Source organism: Oncorhynchus mykiss, chromosome 11 (genome assembly GCF_057628025.1).
Source record: "Oncorhynchus mykiss isolate SJ-2025 chromosome 11, ASM5762802v1, whole genome shotgun sequence".
In the NCBI taxonomy this organism is placed as follows: domain Eukaryota; kingdom Metazoa; phylum Chordata; class Actinopteri; order Salmoniformes; family Salmonidae; genus Oncorhynchus; species Oncorhynchus mykiss.
The window spans coordinates 77,790,001-77,809,075 of record NC_143032.1 but is presented as its reverse complement, the minus strand read 5'-3'; the positions used below and the strand labels follow the sequence as shown (position 1 = coordinate 77,809,075).

Below are 19,075 nucleotides of genomic sequence, written 5' to 3'. Positions count from 1 at the left end.
TCTTCTCTCTGTTCTCTTTCACTCTGTTCTCTTTTCTCTCTGTTCTCTCTGGTCTCTTTCTCTCTGTTCTCTCTGGTCTCTCTTCTCTCTGTTCTCTTTCTCTCTGTTCTCTCTAGTCTCTCTTCTCTCTGGTCTCTCTTCTCTCTGTTCTCTCTTCTCTCTGTTCTCTGTTCTCTCTGGTCTCTCTTCTCCCCCCTCTCTCTGTTCCTTTTTCTCTCTGTTCTCTCTCCTCTCTGTTCTCTCTGGTCTCTCTTCTCTCTGTTCTCTCTGGTCTCTCTTCTCTCTGTTCTCTCTAGTCTCTCTTCTCTCTGTTATCTCTGGTCTCTCTTCTCTCTGTTCTCTCTAGTCTCTATTCTCTCTGTTATCTCTGGTCTCTCTTCTCTCTGTTCTCTTTCTCTCTGTTCTCTTTCTCTCTGTTCTCTCTGGTCTCTCTTCTCTCTGTTCTCTTTCACTCTGTTCTCTTTTCTCTCTGTTCTCTCTGGTCTCTTTCTCTCTGTTCTCTCTGGTCTCTCTTCTCTCTGTTCTCTTTCGCTCTGTTCTCTCTGGTCTCTCTTCTCTCTGTTCTCTCTGGTCTCTGTTCTCTCTGTTCTCTTTCTCGCTGGTCTCCTCTGTTTTCTGGTCTCTCTTCTCTCTGGTCTCTCTTCTCTCTCTTCTCTCTCTTCTCTCTGTTCTCTCATCTCTCTGTTCTCTCTTCTCTATGGTCTCTCTTCTCTCTGGTCTCTCTTCTCTCTGGTCTCTGTTATCTGTTCTCTCATCTCTCTGTTCTCTCTGTTCTCTCTGGTCTCTCTTCTCTCTGTTCTCTCTTCTCTCTGGTCTCTCTTCTCTCTGTTCTCTCTGGTCTCTCTTCTCTCTGTTCTCTCTTCTACCTGGTATCTCCGTTCTCTCTTCTCTCTGTTCTCTCTGGTGTCTCTGGTCTCTGTTCTCTCTGGTCCCTCTGGTCTCTGGTCTCTGTTCTCGCTGTTCTCTCTGGTCTCTCTACTCTCTCTTCTCTCTGGTCTCTCTTCTCCCCCCTCTCTCTATTTCCTCTTCTCTCTGGTCTCTCTCCTCTATGTTCTCTCTGGTCTCTGTTCTCTCTGGTCTCTCTTCTCTCTGGTCTCTCTTCTCTCTGTTCTCTTTCTCTCTGTTCTCTCTGTTCTCTCTGGTCTCTCTTCTCTCTGTTCTCTCTGGTCTCTCTTCTCTCTGGTCTCTTTCTCTCTGGTCTCTCTTCTCTCTGTTCTCTTTCTCTCTGTTCTCTGTTCTCTCTGGTCTCTCTTCTCCCCCCTCTCTCTGTTGCCTCTTCTCTCTGGTCTCTCTCCTCTATGTTCACTCTGGTCTCTCTTCTCTCTGTTCTCTCTGGTCTCTCTTCTCTCTGTTCTCTATAGTCTCTCTTCTCTCTGTTATCTCTGGTCTCCCTTCTCTCTGTTCTCTCTAGTCTCTCTTCTCTCTGTTATCTCTGGTCTTTCTTCTCTTTGTTCTCTCTAGTCTCTCTTCTCTCTGGTCTCTCTTCTCTCTGTTCTCTCTTCTCTCTGTTCTCTGTTCTCTCTGGTCTCTCTTCTCCCCCCTCTCTCTGTTCCCTTTTCTCTCTGTTCTCTCTCCTCTCTGTTCTCTCTGGTCTCTCTTCTCTCTGTTCGCTCTGGTCTCTCTTCTCTCTGTTCTCTCTAGTCTCTCTTCTCTCTGTTATCTCTGGTCTCTCTTCTCTCTGTTCTCTCTAGTCTCTCTTCTCTCTGTTATCTCTGGTCTCTCTTCTCTCTGTTCTCTCTAGTCTCTATTATCTCTGTTATCTCTGGTCTCTCTTCTCTCTGTTCTCTTTCTCTCTGTTCTCTTTCTCTCTGTTCTCTCTGGTCTCTCTTCTCTCTGTTCTCTTTCACTCTGTTCTCTTTTCTCTCTGTTCTCTCTGGTCTCTTTCTCTGTTCTCTCTGGTCTCTCTTCTCTCTGTTCTCTTTCTCTCTGTTCTCTCTAGTCTCTCTTCTCTCTGGTCTCTCTTCTCTCTGTTCTCTCTTCTCTCTGTTCTCTGTTCTCTCTGGTCTCTCTTCTCCCCCCTCTCTCTGTTCCCTTTTCTCTCTGTTCTCTCTCCTCTCTGTTCTCTCTGGTCTCTCTTCTCTCTGTTCTCTCTAGTCTCTCTTCTCTCTGTTATCTCTGGTCTCTCTTCTCTCTGTTCTCTCTAGTCTCTATTCTCTCTGTTATCTCTGGTCTCTCTTCTCTCTGTTCTCTTTCTCTCTGTTCTCTTTCTCTTTGTTCTCTCTGGTCTCTCTTCTCTCTGTTCTCTTTCACTCTGTTCTCTTTTCTCTCTGTTCTCTCTGGTCTCTCTTCTCTCTGTTCTCTTTCTCTCTGTTCTCTCTGGTCTCTCTTCTCTCTGTTCTCTCTGGTCTCTGTTCTCTCTGTTCTCTTTCTCGCTGGTCTCCTCTGTTTTCTGGTCTCTCTTCTCTCTGGTCTCTCTTCTCTCTCTTCTCTCTCTTCTCTCTGTTCTCTCATCTCTCTGTTCTCTCTTCTCTCTGGTCTCTCTTCTCTCTGGTCTCTCTTCTCTCTGGTCTCTGTTATCTGTTCTCTCATCTCTCTGTTCTCTCTGTTCTCTCTGGTCTCTCTTCTCTCTGTTCTCTCTTCTCTCTGGTCTCTCTTCTCTCTGTTCTCTCTGGTCTCTCTTCTCTCTGTTCTCTCTTCTCCCTGGTATCTCTGTTCTCTCTTCTCTCTGTTCTCTCTGGTGTCTCTGGTCTCTGTTCTCTCTGGTCCCTCTGGTCTCTGGTCTCTGTTCTCGCTGTTCTCTCTGGTCTCTCTACTCTCTCTTCTCTCTGGTCTCTCTTCTCCCCCCTCTCTCTATTTCCTCTTCTCTCTGGTCTCTCTCCTCTATGTTCTCTCTGGTCTCTCTTCTCTCTGTTCTCTCTGGTCTCTCTTCTCTCTGTTCTCTCTAGTCTCTCTTCTCTCTGTTATCTCTAGTCTCTCTTCTCTCTGTTCTCTCTAGTCTCTCTTCTCTCTGTTATCTTTGGTCTTTCTTCTCTCTGTTCTCTCTAGTCTCTCTTCTCTCTGGTCTCTCTTCTCTCTGTTCTCTCTTCTCTCTGTTCTCTGTTCTCTCTGGTCTCTCTTCTCCCCCTCTCTCTGTTCCCTTTTCTCTCTGGTCTCTCTCCTCTCTGTTCTCTCTGGTCTCTCTTCTCTCTGTTCTCTCTGGTCTCTCTTCTCTCTGTTATCTCTTGTCTCTCTTCTCTCTGTTCTCTCTAGTCTCTCTTCTCTCTGTTATCTCTGGTCTTTCTTCTCTCTGTTCTCTTTCTCTCTGTTCTCTTTCTCTCTGTTCTCTCTGGTCTCTCTTCTCTCTGTTCTCTTTCACTCTGTTCTCTTTTCTCTCTGTTCTCTCTGGTGTCTTTCTCTCTGTTCTCTCTGGTCTCTCTTCTCTCTGTTCTCTTTCTCTCTGTTCTCTCTGGTCTCTCTTCTCTCTGTTATCTCTGGTCTCTCTTCTCTCTGTTCTCTCTAGTCTCTCTTCTCTCTGTTCTCTCTGGTCTCTCTGTTCTCTTTCGCTCTGTTCTCTTTTCTCTCTGTTCTCTCTGGTCTCTGTTCTCTCTGGTCTCTCTTCTCTCTGGTCTCTTTCTCTCTGGTCTCTCTTCTCTCTGTTCTCTTTCTCTCTGTTCTCTCTGTTCTCTCTGGTCTCTCTTCTCTCTGTTCTCTCTGGTCTCTCTTCTCTTTGTTCTCTTTCTCTCTGGTCTCTCTTCTCTCTCCTCTCTGTTCTCTCTTCTCTCTGTTCTCTCTTCTCTCTGGTCTCTCTTCTCCCCCCTCTCTCTGTTCCCTCTTCTCTCTGGTCTCTCTACTCTCTCTTCTCTCTGGTCTCTCTTCTCCCCCCTCTCTCTGTTGCCTCTTCTCTCTGGTCTCTCTCCTCTATGTTCACTCTGGTCTCTCTTCTCTCTGTTCTCTCTGGTCTCTCTTCTCTCTGTTCTCTATAGTCTCTCTTCTCTCTGTTATCTCTGGTCTCCCTTCTCTCTGTTCTCTCTAGTCTCTCTTCTCTCTGTTATCTCTGGTCTTTCTTCTCTCTGTTCTCTCTAGTCTCTCTTCTCTCTGGTCTCTCTTCTCTCTGTTCTCTCTTCTCTCTGTTCTCTGTTCTCTCTGGTCTCTCTTCTCCCCCTCTCTCTGTTCCCTTTTCTCTCTGTTCTCTCTCCTCTCTGTTCTCTCTGGTCTCTCTTCTCTCTGTTCTCTCTGGTCTCTCTTCTCTCTGTTCTCTCTAGTCTCTATTCTCTCTGTTATCTCTGGTCTCTCTTCTCTCTGTTATCTTTCTCTCTGTTCTCTTTCTCTCTGTTCTCTCTGGTCTCTCTTCTATCTATTCTCTTTCATTCTGTTCTCTTTTCTCTCTGTTCTCTCTGGTCTCTTTCTCTCTGTTCTCTCTGGTCTCTCTTCTCTCTGTTCTCTTTCTCTCTGTTCTCTCTAGTCTCTCTTCTCTCTGGTCTCTCTTCTCTCTGTTCTCTCTTCTCTCTGTTCTCTGTTCTCTCTGGTCTCTCTTCTCCCCCTCTCTCTGTTCCCTTTTCTCTCTGTTCTCTCTCCTCTCTGTTCTCTCTGGTCTCTCTTCTCTCTGTTCTCTCTGGTCTCTCTTCTCTCTGTTCTCTTTCACTCTGTTCTCTTTTCTCTCTGTTCTCTCTGGTCTCTTTCTCTCTGTTCTCTCTGGTCTCTCTTCTCTCTGTTCTCTTTCTCTCTGTTCTCTCTGGTCTCTCTTCTCTCTGTTCTCTCTGGTCTCTCTTCTCTCTGTTCTCGTTCTCGCTGGTCTCCTCTGTTTTCTGGTCTCTCTTCTCTCTGGTCTCTCTTCTCTCTCTTCTCTCTGTTCTCTCATCTCTCTGTTCTCTTTTCTCTCTGGTCTCTCTTCTCTCTGGTCTCTCTTCTCTCTGGTCTCTCTTCTCTCTGGTCTCTGTTATCTGTTCTCTCATCTCTCTGTTCTCTCTGTTCTCTCTGGTTCTCTCTGGTCTCTCTTCTCTCTGTTCTCTCTTCTCTCTGTTCTCTCTTCTCCCTGGTATCTCCGTTCTCTCTTCTCTCTGTTCTCTCATCTCTCTGGTCTCTCTTCTCTCTGGTCTCTCTTCTCTCTGGTCTCTCTTCTCTCTGGTCTCTCTTCTCTCTGGTCTCTGTTATCTGTTCTCTCATCTCTCTGTTCTCTCTGTTCTCTCTGGTCTCTCTTCTCTCTGTTCTCTCTTCTCTCTGGTCTCTCTTCTCTCTGTTCTCTCTGGTCTCTCTTCTCTCTGTTCTCTCTTCTCCCTGGTATCTCCGTTCTCTCTTCTCTCTGTTCTCTCTGGTGTCTCTGGTCTCTGTTCTCTCTGGTCCCCCTGGTCTCTCTGGTCTCTGTTCTCGCTGTTCTCTCTGGTCTCTCTACTCTCTCTTCTCTCTGGTCTCTCTTCTCCCCTCTCTCTCTATTTCCTCTTCTCTCTGGTCTCTCTCCTCTATGTTCTCTCTGGTCTCTCTTCTCTCTGTTCTCTCTGGTCTCTCTTCTCTCTGTTCTCTCTAGTCTCTCTTCTCTCTTTTATCTCTGGTCTCTCTTCTCTCTGTTCTCTCTAGTCTCTCTTCTCTCTGTTATCTCTGGTCTTTCTTCTCTCTGTTCTCTCTAGTCTCTCTTCTCTCTGGTCTCTCTTCTCTCTGTTCTCTCTTCTCTCTGTTCTCTGTTCTCTCTGGTCTCTCTTCTCCCCCTCTCTCTGTTCCCTTTTCTCTCTGGTCTCTCTCCTCTCTGTTCTCTCTGGTCTCTCTTCTCTCTGTTCTCTCTGGTCTCTCTTCTCTCTGTTATCTCTGGTCTTTCTTCTCTCTGTTCTCTTTCTCTCTGTTCTCTTTCTCTCTGTTCTCTCTGGTCTCTCTTCTCTCTGTTCTCTTTCACTCTGTTCTCTTTTCTCTCTGTTCTCTCTGGTCTCTTTCTCTCTGTTCTCTCTGGTCTCTCTTCTCTCTGTTCTCTTTCTCTCTGTTCTCTCTGGTCTTTCTTCTCTCTGTTCTCTCTGGTCTCTCTTCTCTCTGTTCTCTTTCTCGCTGGTCTCCTCTGTTTTCTGGTCTCTCTTCTCTCTGGTCTCTCTTCTCTCTCTTCTCTCTGTTCTCTCATCTCTCTGTTCTCTCTTCTCTCTGGTCTCTCTTCTCTCTGGTCTCTGTTCTCTCTGGTCTCTCTTCTCTCTGGTCTCTCTTCTCTCTGGTCTCTGTTCTCTGTTCTCTCATCTCTCTGTTCTCTCTGTTCTCTCTGGTCTCTCTTCTCTCTGTTCTCTCTTCTCTCTGGTCTCTCTTCTCTCTGTTCTCTCTGGTCTCTCTTCTCTCTGTTCTCTCTTCTCCCTGGTCTCTCCGTTCTCTCTTCTCTCTGTTCTCTCTGGTGTCTCTGGTCTCTGTTCTCTCTGGTCTCTCTGGTCTCTGGTCTCTGTTCTCTCTGTTCTCTCTGGTCTCTCTTCTCTCTGGTGTCTTTTTCTTTATGACCTCCTGTAACTCTATTAGCCCACCATTCCACACCTCTTCAATTCCACCCTCATCTCCCTCTTTTCTAACAGCTCTAGTTTCCTCCCTTGTTCCCCTCATCTCCCCCTTTTCTAACAGCTCTAGTTTCCTCCCTTGTTCCCCTCATCTCCCTCTTTTCTAACAGCTCTAGTTTCCTCCCTTGTTCCCCTCATGTCCTCTTTTCTCTATTTGTCTCTGTTGCAGAATGACACGGGAAAAGTTCTCCCTGTCATTGCAATGATGGAACGGCCCACTGGGTGTCGGTGAATGCTGCATGGCGCACTGGACTGGTGCAAGCGCTCTAACAAGGGGGGGGGGGTATGATGCATGGTTAACACTGTAGAAGATGCTAGGGTGGGGCTTCAACTGTAAAAGTGAAATGATTGGGAACTACAATCAACTACCTGTCATGACATTTTAGATGTCATGCTTAAATTGGTATAAAAACAGATGGACAATAGTTTGCTTATATAGTTGTCTTTGAGTCCACCACAATTCATTAGAATGGCATAGAAGTCTAGTGTAAGGATAGAGCTTGTACCGTCAGGCCTGAGTTGGTTTGTAGCGGTGCTGTGGGACTCCAGTCGTCTTCTCTTCCCCTCTTAAGACTCTGATCAAATATTGATACTTCATACGGGCCTGCCTGCCTCTCTAGATTAGATCTACTATCCTAGACTAGACACAGAATCCACAATTCATTCAGCCTCTTTGGAGGGAAATAGAAGTTCACTGAAATGTTTCTTCTTATTATGAAAAACGAACTTGTTTGGGTACTAGGCCTAAAACCTTCCTCAGAGTACATCCTCCAGCTGTCTTCATGTGAAGTCTCCATCCTCCAACTGTCTTCATGTGAAGTCTCCATCCTCTAGATGTCTTCATGTGAAGTCTCCATCCTCCAGCTGTCTTCATGTGAAGTCTCCATCATCTAGCTGTCTTCATGTGAAGTCTCCATCCTCCAGCTGTCTTCATGTGAAGTCTCCTTCCTCCAGCTGTCTTCATGTGAAGTCTCCATCCTCCAGCTGTCTTCATGTGAAGTCTCCATCCTCTAGATGTCTTCATGTGTAGTCTCCATCCTACAGCTGTCTTCATGTGAAGTCTCCATCCTCGAGCTGTCTTCATGTGAAGCCTCCATCCTCCAGCTGTCTTCATGTGAAGTCTCCATCCTCCAGCTGTCTTCATGTGAAGTCTCCATCCTCCAGCTGTCTTCATGTGAAGCCTCCATCCTCCAGCTGTCTTCATGTGAAGTCTCCATCCTCCAGCTGTCTTCATGTGAAGCCTCCTTCCTCCAGCTGTCTTCATGTGAAGCCTCTATCCTCCAACTGTCTTCATGTGAAGTCTCCATCCTCCAGCTGTCTTCATGTGAAGTCTCCATCCTCTAGATGTCTTCATGTGAACTCTCCATCCTCCAGCTGTCTTCATGTGAAGTCTCCATCCTCCAGCTGTCTTCATGTGAAGTCTCCATCCTCCAGCTGTCTTCATGTGAAGTCTCCATCCTCCAGCTGTCTTCATGTGAAGTCTCCATCCTCCAACTGTCTTCATGTGAAGTCTCCATCCTCCATCTGTCTTCATGTGAAGTCTCCATCCTCCAGCTGTCTTCATGTGAAGTCTCCATCCTCCAGCTGTCTTCATGTGAAGTCTCCATCCTCCAGCTGTCTTCATGTGAAGCCTCCATCCTCCAGCTGTCTTCATGTGAAGTCTCCATCCTCCAGCTGTCTTCATGTGAAGTCTCCATCCTCCAGCTGTCTTCATGTGAAGCCTCCATCCTCCAGCTGTCTTCATGTGAAGTCTCCATCCTCCAGCTGTCTTCATGTGAAGTCTCCATCCTCCAGCTGTCTTCATGTGAAGTCTCGATCCTCCAAATGTCTTCATGTGAAGTCTCGATCCTCCAAATGTCTTCATGTGAAGTCTCCATCCTCCAGCTGTCTTCATGTGAAGCCTCCATTCTTTCCTTGTCGTCCTGTAAGGTTGTTATTTACAGGGATATTAGTGAGTGACTCGTAATGGCTATTAGAACTTCTTATGGATCAAAAACCTTTAGCGGGATCGATTTGACAACATCCGGTGAAATGGCCTAGCGCCAAATTCAAATAAAATTACTAGAAATATTAAGCTTTCATGAAATCACACATGCAATACACCAAATGAAAGCTACACTTGTTGTTAATCCAGCCAACGTGTGAGATGTCAAGCAAACCATGCTATTATCTGAGGACAGCAACCCATCAAACAAAGACAGACGATCATAATTCAACCCGCCAGGCGCGACACGAAACTCAGAAGTAAAGATATAATTCATGCCTTACCTTTGACCAGCTTCTTCTGTTGGCACTCCAATATGTCCCATAAACATCACAAATGGTCCTTTTGTTCGATTAATTCCGTCGATATATATCCAAAATGTCAATTTATTTGGCGCGTTTGATCCAGAAAAACGCTGGTTCCAACTCGCGCAACATGACTACAAAATATCTCATAAATTACCTGTAATCTTTGTCCAAACATTTCAAACAACTTTCCTAATACAACTTTAAGTATTTTTTAACGTAAATAATTGATCAAATTTAAGACGGGATAAACTGTGTTCAATACCGGAGGAAAACAAAGTGGAGCGTGCTTTTCAGGTCACACGCCTCTAACAAACAGCACACTTCACTCGACCCTCGTTCTGAACAGGGCTACTTCTTCATTTCTCAAAGGAAAAACATCAACCAATTTCTAAAGACTGTTGACATCTAGTGGAAGCGATAGGAACTGCAAGCAACTGCCTTAGAATTCTAGATTCCCATTGAAATCCCATTGAAAAGAGAGTGACCTCAACATTTTTTCCCCCTGGATGGTTTGTCCTCGGGGTTTCACCTGCCAAATAAGTTCTGTTATACTCACAGACATCATTCAAACAGTTTCAGAAACTTCAGCGTGTTTTCTATCCAAAATCTACTTATAATATGCATATCATAGCTTCTAGGCCTGAGTAGCAGGCAGTTTACTTTGGGCAGGCTTTTCATCCGGACGTGAAAATACCTCCCCCTAGCCTTAAGAAGTTTTTACCAGTTTGACTCTTTCTCTTTCTCTTTATTTTAATCTCTTCCTCTTCTCCTTCCTTCCTTCCGTCTTGCTTACTGTTATGTGTGTCAAGGTAAGGAGCCTGCTTGCTTCCTCTACAGGGTTAAATAAACAACATAATATTTGACCTTTGGGTTTACAGGTTGGGGTCTGGGACTAAATGCCACAATGAAACTCGACTCAGGTGGCATGTTTTTGTCATCCTGAGATCATCTACCTGAGAGTGACTGTAACTGCAACGAGTGATGTATGAAAACACTTCAGCTCAGACCACAGACCGTTCTGGAGTCCATCTGAGCTGTCTGAGTGTTCTAGAAGCTTCTATTTAGAAGGCTCTGAAAAACAATACAAGTTTTATCAGAGACTTCAAACAAGATGTGAGAACGCACTTGACACAGTTAATGACCCAATTCACCCCCTAGTGTAAACACAAGAGGTGGAGGGAGTGGAGGAAAACTCCACACAAACCCTCACCGCCAGTGTTCTTTGAGTCACAGAACTGGTCTTTATCGTGCTGCCAGGCATACCTAGCAAACTGCTGAATTGGCACATGTAGTTAGCCTTGTAGAAATTAGACTCTATATCAATTGAGGCAGACGTAGAGGAGGAATGGAATGCTGTATAGGAAAGCAGAGGAAAGGAAAACTGTGAGTGTTGCATTATCCTCCTCCCCTCCCTCTCTCTCTCTCTCTCTCTCTCTCCACACACACTGCAATGTTTTGACTTCTAAAGTGAGGGCTCTTCTGTCTCGTCTCTGTATCATCTCCTCTCTCTCCTTCAAACACACTTTGAACAGGGCTCACTTCAGGGCTCACTTCCCCTGTGGGAGAGGGGTTCCTCCAGAAATTAGTTTCTAATGTCAATCCTTTAAAAAACATTTGTGTGCAAGATAGAGTGAGATACATAGAGGGGAGAGAGAGCTACAGAGGGAGAGAGAGGGCTACAGAGGGAGAGAGGGCTACAGAGAGAGAGAGAGAGAGCTACAGAGAGAGAGAGAAAGAGAGAGAGAGCTACACACATAGAGAGCTACAGAGAGAGCTACAGAGAGAGATCGAGGAAAAGAGAGAGCTACAGATAGAGAGAGAAAGAGAGAGCACTACATAGAGAGCTACCTAGAGAGAGAGAACTACAGAGAGAGAGAGAGCTACAGAGTGAACTAGAAAGTTAAAGAAAGAGCTATACAGACAGATAGCTATATAGAGAGAGAGCTACAAAGTGACCTAGAGAGTTGAGAGAGAGAGCTATACAGACAGAGCTATATAGATAGAGAGAGAGAGAGAGAGCTACAGAGAGAGAGAGCTACACAGAGAGAGCTACAGAGAGAGAGCTACAGAGAGAGAGCTACAGAAAGAGAGAGCTACAGAGAGAGAGCTATAGAGAGAGCTACACAGAGAGAGAGCTATATAGAGAGAGAGCTACAAAGTGACCTAGAGAGTTGAGAGAGAGAGCTATACAGACAGAGCTATTTAGATAGAGAGAGAGAGAGAGAGCTACAGAGAGAGAGAGCTACACAGAGAGAGAGCTACAGAGAGAGAGCTACAGAGAGAGAGCTACAGAGAGAGAGAGAGCTACAGAGAGAGAGCCACAGAGAGAGACAGAGCTACAGAGAGAGAGCTACAGAGAGAGAGAGAGCTACAGAGAGAGAAATAGCTACAGAGAGAGAGAGAGAGAGCTAAAGTGAGAGAGCTACACAGAGAGAGAGAGCTACAGAGAGAGAGAGAGAGAGCTACAGAGCAAACTAGAAAGTTAAAGAGAGAGCTTTACAGACAGAGAGCTATATAGATAGAGAACTATAGAGAGAGAGCAACAGAGAGCCACAGAGAGAGACAGAGCTACACAGAGAGAGCGAGAGAGAGAGAGAGAGAGAGAGAGAGCGACATAGCTACAGAGAGAGAACTACAGAGAGAGAGCTACAGAGTGAACTAGAAAGTTAAAGAGAGAGCTATACAGACAGAGAGCTATATCGATAGAGAGAGAAAGAGAGAGCTACAGAGAGAGAGCTATAGAGAGAGCTATATAGAGAGAGAGCTACAAAGCGAACTAGAGAGTTGAGAGAGAGAGCTATACAAACAGATCTATATAGATAGAGAGAGAGCTACAGAGAGAGAGCTACAGAGAGAGAGAGCTACAGTGAGAGAGAGCTACAGAGAGAGAGAGAGAGAGAGCTACAGAGAGAGAGCTACAGAGAGAGAGAGCCACAGAGAGAGACAGAGCTACAGAGAGAGAGAGAGCTACAGAGAGAGAGAGCTACAGAGAGAGAAAGAGCTACAGAGCGAACTAGAGAGTTAAAGAGAGAGCTTTACAGACAGAGAGCTATATAGATAGAGAGCTACAGAGAGAGACAGAGAGAGAGCCACAGAGAGCCACAGAGAGAGACTGAGCTACACACAGAGAGAGAGAGAGAGAGAGAGAGAGAGCTACAGAGAGCGACAGAGCCACAGAGAGAGAGAGAGAGAGAGCTACAGAAACAGAAAGAGCTACAGAGAGAGAGCTACAGAGAGAGAACTAAAGAGAGAGAGAGCAACAGAGAGGGAGCCACAGAGAGAGAGAGAGACAGAGCGAACTAGGAATTAGCGAGAGAGAGCTATACAGAACGAGAGCTATATAGATAGAGAGAGAGGAAGAGAGAGAGAGAGCTACAGTGAGAGACAGCTACAGAGAGAGAGAGCTACACACAGAGAGAGAGAGAGCTACAGAGAGAGAGAGAGAGCTACAGAGAGAGAAAGCTACAGAACGAGAGAGCTACAAAGAGAGCTGCAAAGACAGCTACAGAGAGAGAGAGAGAGCTACAGAGAGAGACAGGGCTACAGAGAGAGAGAGCTACAGAGAGAGAGCTACAGAGAGAGACAGGGCTACAGAGAGAGAGAGCTACAGAGAGAGAGAGAGCTACAGAGAGAGAGCTACAAAGAGAGAGAGCTACAGCGAGAGAGAGCTGCAGAGACAGACAGAGCTACAGAGAGAGAAATCTACAGAGAGAAATAGCTACAGAGAGAGAGAGAGAGAGCTACAGAGATAGAGAGAGATACAGAGAGAGAGAGAGGCAGAGCTTCAGAGAGAGAGAGAGAGCTACAGAAAGAGACAGAGCTACAGAGAGAGAGCTACAGAGAGAGAAAGAGATAGATAGAGATAGAGATACACACAGAGAGAGAGATAGAGAGAGAGAGAGAGCGATGCAGAGAGAGATACAGAGAGAAAGAGCTACACAGAGAGAGAGATAGCTACAGAGAGAGAGCTACATAGAGAGAGAGCTACAGAGAGAGAGAGAGAGAACTACAGAGGGACAGCTACCTAGAGAGAGAGAGAGCTACAGAGAAAGAGAGCTACAGAGAGAGAGCGAGAGAGATAGAGCTACAGAGCGAGAGATAGCTGCAGAGAGAGAGCTACAGAGACAGAGAGTGAGAGAGCTACAGAGAGAGAGATAGAGCCACAGAGAGAGAGAGAGAGAGAGCTACACAGAGAGAGAGAGCGATACACAGAGAGAGAGGGTTACACAGAGAGAGAGTGGTACAGAGCGAGAGCTACAGAGAGAGAGAGGTGCAGATAGAGAGAGCTACAGGGAGAGAGATACACAGAAAGAGAGAAAGAGCTACATAGTGAGAGCTACAGAGAGAGAGCACTACAGAGAGAGCTACCTAGAGAGAGAGAGAGCTACACAGAGAGAGAGAGCTACAGAGAGATAGAGAGAGACCTACAGAAAGAGAGAGAGCTACATAGAGAGAGGGCTACAGCGAGAGAGAGAGAGACCTATAGAGGGAGAGCTACAGAGAGAGAGAGAGAGATCTATAGAGAGAGAGAGAGCTACAGAGAGAGAGAGAGAGAGAGAGAGAGAGAGAGAGAGAGAGAGAGAGAGAGAGCTACAGTAAGAGAACTAGAGAGAGTTCAGAAGAGAGAGAGAGAGCTAGAGAGAGAGCTACCTAGTGAACAAGAGAGATTTAGAGAGAGAGAGCTACTACTGATCACATTAGACTGTGAATGGAACTCAGCAGTGGAGCTAGGAGATAGAGACTGGGACAGTGTTAAACTGACAGATACAGAGGAGAGAGACTGAGACGGTGCTATAGAGGAGAGAGACTGGGATGGTGTTATAGAGGAGAGAGACTGGGACGGTGCTACAGAGAAGAGAGACTGGGACGATGTTTTAGAGGAGAGAGACTGGGACGGTGTTATAGCGGAGAGAGACTGGGACGGTGTTATAGAGGAGAGAGACTGGGACGGTGCTACAGAGGAGAGAGACTGGGACAGTGCTATAGAGGAGAGAGACTGGGACGGTGTTATAGAGGAGAGAGACTGGGACGGTGTTATAGAGGAGAGAGACTGGGACGGTGTTATAGAGGAGAGAGACTGGGACGGTGTTATAGAGGAGAGAGACTGGGACGGTGCTATAGAGGAGAGAGACTGGGACGGTGTTATAGAGGAGAGAGACTGGGACAGTGTTATAGAGGAGGGAGACTGGGACGGTGTTATAGAGGAGAGAGACTGGGACGGTGCTATAGAGGAGAGAGACTGGGACGGTGCTATAGAGGAGAGAGACTGGGACGGTGTTATAGAGGAGAGAGACTGGGACGGTGCTATAGAGGAGAGAGACTGGGACGGTGTTATAGAGGAGAGAGGCTGGGACGGTGCTACAGAGGAGAGAGACTAGGACGATGTTATAGAGGAGAGAGACTGGGACGGTGTTATAGAGGAGAGAGACTGGGACGGTGCTATAGAGGAGAGAGACTGGGACGGTGTTATAGAGGAGAGAGACTGGGACGGTGCTACAGAGGAGAGAGACTGGGACGATGTTATAGAGGAGAGAGACTGGGACGGTGCTACAGAGGAGAGAGACTGGGACGGTGTTATAGAGGAGAGAGACTGGGACGGTGCTATAGAGGAGAGAGACTGGGACGGTGCTATAGAGGAGAGAGACTGGGACGGTGCTATAGAGGAGAGAGACTGGGACGGTTCTATAGAGGAAAGAGACTGGGACGGTGTTATAGAGGAGAGAGACTGGGACGGTGCTATAGAGGAGAGAGACTGGGACGGTGTTATAGAGGAGAGAGACTGGGACGGTGTTATAGAGGAGAGAGACTGGGACGGTGTTATAGAGGAGAGAGACTGGGACGGTGTTATAGAGGAGAGAGACTGGGACGGTGCTATAGAGGAGAGAGACTGGGACGGTGTTACAGAGGAGAGAGACTGGGACGGTGTTACAGAGGAGAGAGACTGGGACGGTGCTATAGAGGAGAGAGACTGGGACGGTGTTATAGAGGAGAGAGGCTGGGACGGTGATACAGAGGAGAGAGACTGGGACGGTGTTATAGAGGAGAGAGACTGGGACGGTGTTATAGAGGAGAGAGACTGGGACGGTGCTATAGAGGAGAGAGACTGGGACGGTGTTATAGAGGAGAGAGACTGGGACGGTGCTACAGAGGAGAGAGACTGGGACGATGTTATAGAGGAGAGAGACTGGGACGGTGCAACAGAGGAGAGAGACTGGGACGGTGTTATAGAGGAGAGAGACTGGGACGGTGCTATAGAGGAGAGACACTGGGACGGTGCTATAGAGGAGAGAGACTGGGACGGTGCTATAGAGGAGAGAGACTGGGACGGTGCTATAGAGGAGAGAGACTGGGACGGTGCTATAGAGGAGAGAGACTGGGACGGTGCTATAGAGGAAAGAGACTGGGACGGTGCTATAGAGGAGAGAGACTGGGACGGTGTTATAGAGGAGAGAGACTGGGACGGTGCTATAGAGGAGAGAGACTGGGACGGTGTTATAGAGGAGAGAGACTGGGACGGTGTTATAGAGGAGAGAGACTGGGACGGTGCTATAGAGGAGAGAGACTGGGACGGTGCTATAGAGGAGAGAGACTGGGACGGTGCTATAGAGGAGAGAGACTGGGACGGTGTTATAGAGGAGAGAGACTGGGACGGTGCTATAGAGGAGAGAGATTGGGACGGTGTTATAGAGGAGAGAGACTGGGATGGTGTTATAGAGGAGAGAGATTGGGACGGTGTTATAGAGGAGAGAGACTGGGACGGTGTTATAGAGGAGAGAGATTGGGACGGTGTTATAGAGGAGAGAGACTGGGACGGTGTTATCGAGGAGAGAGACTGGGACGGTGTTATCGAGGAGAGAGACTGGGACGGTGCTACAGAGGAGAGAGACTGGGACGGTGCCATAGAGGAGAGAGACTGGGACGTGTTATAGAGGAGAGAGACTGGGACGGTGTTATAGAGGAGAGAGACTGGGACGGTGTTATAGAGGAGAGAGACTGGGACGGTGTTATAGAGGAGAGAGACTGGGACGGTGTTATAGAGGAGAGAGACTGGGACGGTGTTATAGAGAAGAGAGACTGGGACGGTGCTATAGAGGAGAGAGATTGGGACGGTGTTATAGAGGAGAGGGATTGGGACGGTGTTATAGAGGAGAGAGACTGGGACGGTGTTATAGAGGAGAGAGACTGGGACGGTGCCATATAGGAGAGAGATTGGGACGGTGTTATAGAGGAGAGAGACTGGGACGGTGCTATAGAGGAGAGAGACTGGGACGGTGCTATAGAGGACAGAGATTGGGACGGTGCTATAGAGGAGAGAGATTGGGACGGTGTTATAGAGGAGAGAGACTGGGACGGTGTTATAGAGGAGAGAGACTGGGACGGTGTTATAGAGGAGAGAGACTGGGACGGTGCTATAGAGGAGAGAGATTGGGACGGTGTTATAGAGGAGAGAGACTGGGACGGTGCTATAGAGGAGAGAGACTGGGATGGTGCTATAGAGGAGAGAGATTGGGACGGTGCTATAGAGGAGAGAGATTGGGACGGTGTTATAGAGGAGAGAGACTGGGACGGTGCTATAGAGGAGAGAGACTGGGACGGTGCTATAGAGGAGAGAGACTGGGACGGTGCTATAGAGGAGAGAGACTGGGACGGTGCTATAGAGGAGAGAGACTGGGACGGTGCTATAGAGGAGAGAGACTGGGACGGTGCTATAGAGGAGAGAGATTGGGACGGTGTTATAGAGGAGAGAGACTGGGACGGTGCTATAGAGGAGAGAGACTGGGACGGTGCTATAGAGGAGAGAGACTGGGACGGTGCTATAGAGGAGAGAGACTGGGACGGTGTTATAGAGGAGAGAGATTGGGACGGTGCTATAGAGGAGAGAGATTGGGACGGTGCTATAGAGGAGAGAGACTGGGACGGTGTTATAGAGGAGAGAGACTGGGACGGTGTTATAGAGGAGAGAGATTGGGACGGTGCTATAGAGGAGAGAGATTGGGACGGTGCTATAGAGGAGAGAGATTGGGACGGTGTTATAGAGGAGAGAGACTGGGACGGTGCTATAGAGGACAGAGATTGGGACGGTGCTATAGAGGAGAGAGATTGGGACGGTGCTATAGAGGAGAGAGACTGGGACGGTGTTATAGAGGAGAGAGACTGGGACGGTGTTATAGAGGAGAGAGACTGGGACGGTGTTATAGAAGAGAGAGATTGGGACGGTGCTATAGAGGAGAGAGATTGGGACGGTGCTATAGAGGAGAGAGATTGGGACGGTGTTATAGAGGAGAGAGACTGGGACGGTGCTATAGAGGACAGAGATTGGGACGGTGCTATAGAGGAGAGAGATTGGGACGGTGTTATAGAGGAGAGAGACTGGGACGGTGCTATAGAGGAGAGAGATTGGGACGGTGCTATAGAGGAGAGAGATTGGGACGGTGTGTGTGTCTTGGTAGAAGCACCATTTCAGGCTCTAGCCCTGAAGGGGGCCGAGGGGACAGGCTCCAGTATTAAGCCCCAAATTCGTTTTCTATCTCTGCCTCGTTAACTGATTAACCAGTTCCTCTTAATGAGGTTCTGTTGCTCGCGGCAACCCACATCAACTCTCGCTGGGCCTCCTGTGCCACGCCGAATGGGATAGTTTTAACCCAGGAACAGTTCTGTGTGTTCCCTGTGACACAATGGATACGGACTGTTGTCTGTGGAATATTTCCCCGCTTGCTGAGGATTATGGGTATTATGCTAAACAGACCACTGTCTTTAGTATGAACAAACCTCCTCTCCTCTCTAAATCTCCAGAAGATCTCAGAGGAGTGTTGTGATTATCAGGGTCTGGTGGACCAGTCGTTGATAACCTGTCTAAAGATGTCAGCGTTTACTACCTCTTGTTACGACTGTCTGGTCCCCTACCCTGTTGAATTCTTTTTCTACCTGTGGTTGCATTTGGGTTACCCATCTTCAACTAGGAATCCTACGGGACTACAGGTTGATACTGATACACCTTTGTGATCTCTCTGATCTCCTGTTCTACCAGAATCTCTGACCTGTGTCTCTGCTGTTGTTTCCTATTGCAGCAGCCAAGAGTTTGCTCAACAAGAAGGCAGATGTCAAGGTAAGACCCCCCCCCTCCCTCTCTTCTTCTCTGTCTCTCAATTCAATTCCATTTCAAATAGCTTTATTACCATGGGAAACCTATGTTAACATTGCCAAAGCAAGTGAAATAGATAATCAACAGAAGTGAAATAAACAATAAACAAAATGAACAGTAAACATTACACTCACAAACTATATGCAGTACTGATCTTGCTCAGTCTCTCGTCCCCCCCTCTCTCTCTGCTACCTTTCTCTCTCTCGCTCTCTCTGCTCTCAATCTCCTCTCTCTCCATCTCCTCTCTTTCTCTCTCCTCTCTCTCCATCTCCTCTCCCTCTTTCTCTCTGCTCCCTCTCTCTCTCCTCTCTCTTCATCTCCTCTCTCTCTCTCCTCTCTGTCTGCTCTCTCTCCTCTCTCCCTCCCCTCCCTCTCTCTCTGCTCTCTCTCCTTTCTCCCTCTCTCCTCCCTCTCTCTGCTCTCTCTCCTCTCTCCTCTCTCCTCCATCTCTCTCTGCTCTCTCTCCTCTCTCCCTCTCCTCCCTCTCTCTCTGCTCTCTCTCCTCTCTCCCTCTCTCTCTCTGTTCTCTCTCCTCTCTCCCTCTCCTACTCTCTGCTCTCTCTCCTCTCTCCCTCTCCTCCATCTCCTGTCTCTCTCTCTCTCAATTAAATTTCAATTTAAAGGGCTTTATTGTCATGGGAAACGTATGTTAACATTTCCAAAGCAAGTGAAGTAGATAATAAACAAAAGTGAAATAAACAATATAAAATGAACACTCTCTCTCTTAGATCAGTTATCAGGGTTAAGACCCTGTTCCTGTCTCCTCGCCTTTATTCTCTCTCTTGTTGTGTCTCATTCTCTCTCCCCTGCTTTCTCCCCACCCCCACTGTCTCTCTCCCTCTCCCCCTCTTTCTCTCTCGCCCCTCTTTCCCTCTCCATCTCCCCCCTTTTTCTGTCCCTCTGCTTTTGCTTAGTTTGTTTCTCTGTAATTAAAAGTGTCTCTTGCTCAGTGATTTGTGAACATCTTTATTTCAGTGTGTGCTGTCTGTGATGCATGGGAGAGAGTGTTGATTCGTTTTGCAATCATCATAAAATAGTTTGTGTGTGTGTGTGTGTGTGTGTGTGTGTGTGTGTGTGTGTGTGTGTGTGTGTGTGTGTGTGTGTGTGTCTCTGTGTCTGTGTCTGTGTCTGTGTGTGTGTGTGTGTGTGTGTGTGAGCTTTGTGGTAACTGCTTTCTGGTCTGTTTATTCAGTAGGAATTGTGACTACAGTTC

The 19,075-nt window shown here is 47.3% G+C and overlaps 1 protein-coding gene across 28 annotated transcripts in view; it reads left to right on the top strand.

The window, feature by feature from the left end:
- The window catches only part of LOC110536395 (calcium/calmodulin-dependent protein kinase type II subunit beta), a 158,298-nt gene that overhangs the window by 91,698 nt on the left and 47,525 nt on the right, over positions 1–19,075 (top strand). For 22 of the 28 annotated variants that reach the window (XR_016484703.1, XM_090191164.1, XM_090191169.1 and 19 more), the window contains one exon: positions 17,789–17,826. Coding sequence is in view for 27 of the 28 variants with exons in the window: in XM_090191164.1 (XP_090047290.1) it covers positions 17,789–17,826 (38 nt within the window). In the remaining variant the exon portion in view is untranslated. The remainder of the gene's footprint in view (positions 1–17,788; positions 17,827–19,075) is intronic. The other 6 variants (XM_090191163.1, XM_090191156.1, XM_090191160.1 and 3 more) reach the window with 1 other exon arrangement.